Source organism: Manis javanica, chromosome 2 (genome assembly GCF_040802235.1).
Source record: "Manis javanica isolate MJ-LG chromosome 2, MJ_LKY, whole genome shotgun sequence".
In the NCBI taxonomy this organism is placed as follows: domain Eukaryota; kingdom Metazoa; phylum Chordata; class Mammalia; order Pholidota; family Manidae; genus Manis; species Manis javanica.
Window position 1 is genome coordinate 47,084,462 of NC_133157.1, and position 8,291 is coordinate 47,092,752.

Sequence of the window (8,291 nt, forward strand, 5' to 3'; positions counted from 1 at the left end):
AAGTCTGTTTCTTTAGAATTTTACATTTTTAAAAATGTACTTTATTGTTAGAGTAGTTTAAGGTTCATAAAAAAAATTGAGCAGAAAGTATAAAAAATTCCCACATAATCCTTACTCCTACATACCATAGCCTTACCCATCGTTACCATCCCCCACCAGAAGGAACATTTGCCACAACTGATGAACCAGCATTTACACACCATTATCACCTAGAGTCCATTGTTTACATTTAGGTTCATTCTTGGTTTTGTATATCCTAGGGTTTGGACGAATGGATAGTGACATGTACCAATACTAAAGTACCACTGCCCTAAAAATCTTCTGAACCCCAATTAGTCATCCCCCTACCTCTTGGTAACCACTGATCTTTTTACTGCCTCCATAGTTTTGCCATTTCCAGTCATACAGTTGGAATCATATTGCATGTAGCCTTTACATATTCTTGAACTTGGGTGTTTAAGTTTTGCACAATAGGCATTTAAGTTTTTTGTTGAGAGGATTAGGTTAATATCTTAAAAGAACTTAGAATGGTGGCTTGTCCATAACTAACATGCAATAGAATTCATTTATTACTATGTGGAGTACTATTATCCAGATTAAGATCAGAATCTTTTAGAATCATCTAATTGTCTCTTTTAATTCTAGGTTTCTCAAAACAGCCTTTTCATTGCCTGAATGTGTTTATTAACTAGATAGAATCCTGCTAGAGATGGTTAGTGTTCTATAAACTGGGGTCCCGGTTGCCAGTATCTTGTGAATGGTTAGTGTGATTTCTTCCTTCTCTCTTCAGAGCTCACCACATGTGGATTAAGTGAAAGAAAAATCAGGTGTCTGGTCTTGCAAAGCTGAAGGCAGTCAGTCCATGGATCTAGGAGTTGGTCTTCTTGGCACTTCTGGCAGAAGCAGCCGTTTTCCTGCCTTTGTGTGATTGGTATTGGCCTTCATTCTTCCCCTTTGCCCACAACTTCTAGTCCCCAGTTTCGCTGCACTGAATCTTGCTAACTTAGAATATGTCATTTTGTCAGCAGAAAATAACTTCCCTTCTTTCACTTTCATGACATTTGGACTGAACATTTGTTTCCTTTGTGCTCACTGTTGAATTTTACTTTCTAGGAAAGTTGAAATGAGAAATAAAAAAACCTGAAGTCTTAAACATTATACAGAGGAACATTGTAGTCCTTTTGCCTTTCTTTTACTTCCCTTATGGTTCTTACCTCATCATGAGTTAGAACAGCAATGCGGGAGCAGCAAGACAAAACTTGCCCAATAAGCCACTAAGTGAAGGGAAGTTACAAAATTCTAAAGGAAAATCACAAACAAGTACAGGAGAGAAGACCAATTACTCCCTGATGCAGGGCCTTACTGCCCTGCATTGTCAGAGGGAGACAGAGAGAGGGGAGCAAAGAAGCCTAATGGAATCAGCTGCTGTCTAAGTGAACAATGGAAGATATATGTTTCTCTAATACAAGCCTTTTATGAGAGACATCATTATTGCCTCCCATGTACCCAGCTCAGAAGCTTGCAGCATAACAAGTATTCTATAGATTAAGTAAAAAAGTTGAGTAATAAAATCTGTACTTGGCAAAATAATTTACTTACCAATGGTGAAATGATTACAATTGGATGAATCCTTCACCTACTTAGACAAAACAAACTTCTGCTACTAGCATCTGAGGGCCGTTGATGCTTTTGAGATCTGGGAACATGGGTCAAGAGAAGAGGAGGTCAGCACTGAGACCTAGGGTCCTTCACACAAATGTTTCAGGGGCAAGGGTAAGGGTCCAGGGGGATTATTTGTTTTGCCAACAAAGAGTCTAAAGTCCTCAAGATGTAGTGAGCCTGTCCTCAAGGAGTGAGTCCAGGAGGATTTAAGGAGAGGACTCTGACACTCTAGGGGAGAGAGTGTTACTAGATGTGATAACTACCTTGTGAGTGAGGTGGTGCTGGGAAAATAAAATTATCTGGAAATTAAAATCGTCACACCTGTGTGCACCAAAAAAGAAACAGGATTCTTGCTGGAGGTATTGGCACAGTCTAAGGAGCACTACAGACCTCCAGTAATAAAATTGTGGAAGAAAGGACAATGTCTGTTTTAGTCCTGACCTTGTGGCCCCAGTGAAGCACGACTATGTGGTACTGCAGGAATGTGTTCTAGAAGGAACAGAAATACCTGAGAAGCTCACTCGATAATCAGAGCCTCTGCTGTGAATCAAATAGTAAATAAAGCCCAGTTCTTGGTTCTAAAGAGCTTAATTGCCAAAGGTGGTCTGGTAAATCCCTAAACAAATACAGAAACCCTCAGGGATGAGGGAGCCGCCTTCTTATGTAAAATAAGGAGGGTGAGGATGGAGACTAGGATCAGAGCTAAAATTCATTCCTGGAACAGGAGACCAACATCCCTTCTAATTAGGGCAAAGATGTTCCTCATTTGTTAAGTATCCATCTGGACTGGCCCATCTGAAGTTTCCTGGGAAAATTAAACTAATATTGCACAATTAAGAGTTTAGACTGATGACATCTTCTTAGACTATAAGGATAATACATAAATGAAAACAAAAAAAAAGGAAGTACAAGTGTAGAGAAATGTTTGGAAAATGAAAATTGTTGTGTTCCCTATTTAAAAGCCATGCTTGACAGAATGTCCTCAGAGAACCTAGGGTCCCAGGCTCACCCAGACACCCAGCTGAGGCAGGCCAGCAGCACCCTCACCTCCCCCATGGCCCTCCTGCTCCCTCTACTGACGGCTCTGGTGGTGTCCAGCTATGGCCCCGGCGGATCTCTGGGCTGTGACCTGCCTCAGGACCACGTGCTGGTTAGCAGGAAAAACTTCGTGCTTCTGGGCCGGATGAGGAGAATCTCCCCTTTCCTCTGTCTGAGGGACAGAAAAGACTTCAGGTTCCCCCAGGAGATGGTGGGTGGCAGCCAGTTCCAGGAGGCCCAGGCCATCTCTGTCCTCCACGAGATGCTCCAGCAGATCTTCAGCCTCTTCCACACAGAGCGCTCCTCTGCTGCCTGGAACACCACCCTCCTGGACCGACTCTGCACTGGACTCCATTGGCAGCTGGAAGACCTGGACAGCTGTTTGGAGCAGGTGATGGGAGAGGAGAAATCTGCCCTGGGAACTGAGGGCCCTGCACTGGCTGTGAAGAGGTACTTCCAGGAAATCCACCTCTACCTGAAAGAGAAGAAATACAGTGACTGTGCCTGGGAAATCGTCAGAGGGGAAATCATGAGATCCTTCTCTTCATCCAGAAATTTGCAAGTAAGGATAGGACTTAAGGATGGAGACCTGGGATATTCTTAAAATGATTCTCACTAAGGAATAGGCCATATCACCCTTGCACATATGTCATCAGTCATTTGAAAAGACTCTTATTTCAACTTTAATGACAGCGTTAATTGAATTAACTCAGCTAATACTTTGTCAATACTATTAAGCAGTAATATGTTAAAAATACTCAGCTCCTGGGGCATCAGTCCCTAAGAGAGGCTGCCCTTTTGTTATTTATTGTTTGCTTGTTTATATTTATTTTTTTACTTTAAATACATTTTATATTTATATTTTCATTTAACCAATATTTGCCTGTATATTGTATTAAAATTTAGAAAACATGTTCATCTTTTTCACTAAATGTGCATTTTGTCTTATTTATTAAATTTTCATCAAAGAAAAACTTCTTGCATCTGTTTATTCTTAAAACAAACCCAAACTCTGGTTTTCTAGTTCAAATTGAAGAATGGATGATAACATTTATCTACTCATTCATTCATTCTGTTCACGTCCATGTATAAGTTGTGTATCACAGTGGCAAATTGTGGAATTGCCTTCAAGAAACAAGGAGAATAAATCTAGGACAGTACTTTCTGTGCTGAAACTTTGTCTTACAGAGAAAGAGACATACAAAGAGCATAAATATTTTTAAATTTTCAATTATGTTAAAAATTCAAAAAGAAGTGATAAGGAAAATATTCAACACAGCCATTAAGGTCAGCAAACCGCTTTTTTCCTCCATTTGGCAAAGCCTCCCCAGCTTCCTCCTCCCCTACTCCAGGCTCCTCTTTTGCCCTGCATGCTGAAACGCCACATATCAAAATAATATAAATTGCTCCCCGTGCTTGTGCTCGGGGCTCAGACCTTGGGAGATTAGTCCCCTCTGAGCCCCTGGTATAAAATAAACCTCAAAACTCCAAGACCTCCAAGTGCCGCTTGGTTCTTACATCAGTGATCCAGTCCAGGCTTTCCAGTATTTTCTGTAACATTTAGTTCCCTGACTGGGATACCCAACCACACTGGCCTATTGTTGCCATTGGTTTGGGGCAACGGCGGGGCAGTGGTGGAACAGGAGATCGCAATGGAGAAGGCGCGCCTTGCCTGATCTTATGGCAGTCTCCCACCCGGTCGCACTGGGCCAGCCCCTCTCCGCTGTTCCCGCCGGACTCAAGGAGGCTTGGCAGGTGAGGACCTAGTTCTGACATTGAATCTGGTAAGGCCCTGGGGCCCCTGACCCAGCCAGTCCCACCTGTTGGGGTGGAAGGGGAGCCTGATCACCTCCTGGAGACTTCTTAGAAGTCTCACAGGTAGACATTCCCAGAGGGAAAATGTTTAAACTCTGGTCTGAGTGTGTGTGAGTGAGTGTGCGGGGTAGCTGAAGTCATTCAGTCCGCACTTGAAACTGTGATTCCACGGCCTGTGCTATGGAATCTGAGTGGGCCCTCATCCGCATTCGTGGTCGGTTGCCACAACATAACAGTGATTCAGCTTTGGCTGACCTGGCCTGGGACTTATATGGGTGCACCTTAGTTAAGGCTGGTCAAAGTCTCTGTGAGAAGCATGAATGGATGGGCACCTGACTGATCTCATTTCTAGATGAGGAACCCCTCCCTTGTCTGTTGTGGCACCGTCCATGGACACATCATGGGGTCAGGGCACAGTAAACCCACAGTTCTTGACACTATGATCAAGAATTTCAGGAAGGGATTTTCAGAAAACTTAAGAGTAAAATTAACTCCTGGCAGGTTGAAAACCCTGTGTGAGTCTATATTGCCCACCTTTAGGGTGGCCTCCAGAAGGAACCCTAGATGTCCCAACAAGCCACTGAGCCTGACGGGTCATCCCTAGGGATCCAGGTCATCCTAATCAGTCCCCATACTTTAACTCCTGATTAGGAGTTGCCCAGACTCTTCCCCTTGGGTGCAATTCGCTTGCAACAGGCAAGGACAGGGTAGGGTCTTAGTTGCCTCAACAAAGAAGCCTGTAAAGAATCAACAGAAACCTGAGCCTCCACAAATTCTTGCTGGTTAACCAGAGGAAGAGCCAATATTGCCCTACCTTATGTCCCCCAAGACGGCAGCACCCAGCCCCCCTGTCCCAGACACCCTGTTGCCACCAGCCTCCCCGCCAACTCCAGAACCAGTGGACCAACTCTGCCCTGGACCAGCAGCCAGACTGTACCCTCACCCGTGAGCAGGCACCCTTCAGATGCCAGTGTAAGACACAGAAGCCTGAAAGGCATAATAAAAACGTGACCATACAGCCAGGCCAGTCCATGCTTTACTATCAACCCTTCTCCACGACCAACCTCCTCAGTTAAAGACACAACACCCCATTGGAAAAGCCACAAGCCCTGGTTGATCTCATGAAATACCTCTGCTAAACCAATCGGCTGACCTGGAAAGGCTGCCAAGAGCTTCTCTACACCCTGTTCACAATGGAAGAGAGGAGGCAGCCAGGGTCTTTGATTGGGGTGCCTGGGCTGAAATTACCATCCCTGAGGAGCACCCCAAGAGGGACTTCACCACCTGAGGGACAGCACCAGATCCACCGATATCAGGATGCCCTCCTCCAGGGGATCAAAGCCCCAAAGGCTGAGTCCAAAAAGCCTATGAACATGACCAAAATATCTTCAGTCACTCAACAACCAAGAGAGTCTCCTGAGGATTATTATGAAAGACTGTGAAGCTTATCACATCTACACTCCCTTCAATCCTGAGTCACCAGGGAGCCAACAAATGGCCAACACCTCATTCATAGCTCAAGCCACCCCAGACATCAGACAAAAGCTCCAAAAACTTGAAAGCTTTGCCGGGATAAATATCACTCAACTGATTAAAATTGCTAACAAAGTATATCTAAACAGAGAAGTTCAGACCAACAGAGAGGCTGAAAGAAAAGTGAAGAAAAAAGCAAGCTTTGTGGCAGCCGCCCTAAAAGAAAGAGGGATAACCAAAAGGCAGAGAAAAGCCAGCCACCAAGAGGGGGGAAGCCTAGGACACCCCTAGCCAGGGACCAGTGTGCTTACTGTTGAAGAGAAGGGGCATTGGGAGAATGAATGCCCCAACCAAGGCAAAGCCCCGAAGCCCGGTAGCTACTGGGAGGAGACTCACGGGGAAAGGCTCACTGGCCTGGCAGGAACAGACTCAGATTGACAAGGACCGGGCTCTCTCACCCTTGGCCCTCCTGAGCCCACGGTCAGAATGAAAGTGGGAGGACAACGCAAGACTTTTATGGTTGACACAGGGGCAGAATACTCTGTGGTCAGCCTCCCTGTAACTCCCTTCAGTAAAAAGACTGCAACTATTCTTGGAGCCACTGGGACATAAGCAGTCCAGCAGCACTTTTGCCAAGCCCGCCAATGTGAGCTTGGAGGACACAAGGCCCGACATAAGTTTCTCTACCTGCCCGAGTGCCCTGTTCCCCTCCTCAGCCAAGATATACTCTCAAAGCTCAGAGACCAAATAACTTTTGAACCAACTGGATGCACCAGCCTCAAACTAAACCCAGGCCAAGAAGAGCCAGGGTCCCTCGTATGGCAATAACCACACCCAGGGAAGAGGAGTGGAGGCTATTCTGTGCCCAGACCCTCTCAAGTAGCCCACCTGAATTCAGAGCTGCCTTCCCCTCATGGACTTGCTCATAACCGAGCCCCTGTCATTGTAAATTTGACTCCGGGGGCCCAGCCACAAATACAGCGGCAGTAACCTCTCTCACAAGAGGCAAGGGCAGGCATCCAGGAACACCTGATCAGACTCAAAGAGGCAGGCATGCTAACCGAGTGTCAGTCACCCTGGAACACCCTGCTTCTACCAGTCAAAAAGCCAGGAGGAGGGCACCAGGCTGTTCAAGACCTGTGAGCCATGAACAGAGTGACTGTTTCTTTACACTTGGTGGTCCCAAATCTGTATACCCTCCTCAACCAGATCCCGGGGTCTGCCAAATGGTTCATTTGCCTAGACTTAAAAGATGTCTTTTCTGCCTCTGGCTGGTCCCCCAAAGCCAGCTCTTGTTTGCCTTAGAATGGACTGAACCAGATACTGTGGCAGATGCAGTTAACATAGACACACCTTCCGCAAGGGCACAAGAACTCATCCACTTTCTTTGGAGAGGCATTGGCTGCAGACCTTGCCAGCTTTCTGAGGGAAGCCATGTGCTGTGCCCTCCTGCAGTACATAGATGACTTCCTCCTTGCCAGTGACACCCAGGAAAATTATGCAAAAAGGTCCTCCTGCAACTCCTGTCAGACTCAGGATACCAAGCCTCATAAAAAAGAGCACAAATCTGCCAGCAGCAAGTCCAGTACTTGAACTTCCTCCTCACCCAGGGAGAAAGGGCACTAGGGCTGAAGAAGAAAAAGGTCATTAACTCCTTAGCCCAGCTCCAGATGAAGAAAGGCATACAAAAGTTCCTGGGGGCCACTGGGTTCTGCAAAATCTGGATTCCTGGATTCTTGGCAATGGCAAAAACCCTCTACAGCCTCCTAGGGGTGGGGGCGGGGGGCCATACCAAGAGCCACCTGTCTAGACAGAAGAGGCAAGAGCCACCTTCCTGGAAATAAAGGCTGCTTCAGAACAGGCACCAGCGCTAGGCCTGCCAGATATAAAAAAGCCCTTCAATCTCTTCATACATGAAAAAAGTAGTCCTCGAAGTTCTCGCATAAACTGTTAGGCCCTGGCAGTGGCTGGTTTCATACCTGTTAGAAAAAATAACTAAAACCCAATGGGGCAGGATGGCCACCCTGCCTCAGGACACTGGCAGCCACAGTTCTATTCATTAAAAAAGCAGATAAACTTACTCTGGGACAAAAAAAATAAATGTCAAGTTCCCCCACACTGTTGTGTCCCTCTTAAACACACAGGGACTCCGATTCCTCTCCATCTCTCAGCTGGCACAATACTAAAACTCCTCAAGGCTGCCTGGCTCCTAGAAAAAGTAGCAATTCTGCATTGCAAAGAACACCAAAAAGAAAACAACTCTATAATACAGGGGAACGAGCTGGCAGATAAGGCAGCTAAAA

General features: G+C 45.9%; 1 protein-coding gene across 1 annotated transcript; it reads left to right on the forward strand.

Moving 5' to 3' along the window:
* The first annotated feature begins 997 nt into the window (after positions 1-997).
* Positions 998-3,735, forward strand: LOC108397407 (interferon omega-2-like). Its single transcript, XM_037020579.2, has one exon. It carries the CDS (start codon positions 2,627-2,629, stop codon positions 3,302-3,304), a length of 678 nt encoding a protein of 225 aa, XP_036876474.2. The 5' UTR covers positions 998-2,626; the 3' UTR covers positions 3,305-3,735.
* The last annotated feature ends 4,556 nt before the right edge of the window (positions 3,736-8,291 follow it).

Coding starts and splice junctions, on each gene's coding strand:
- LOC108397407 (XM_037020579.2), top strand. CDS start 2,627: ATGCTTGACAGAATGTCCTCAGAGAACCTAGGGTCCCAGGCTCACCCA.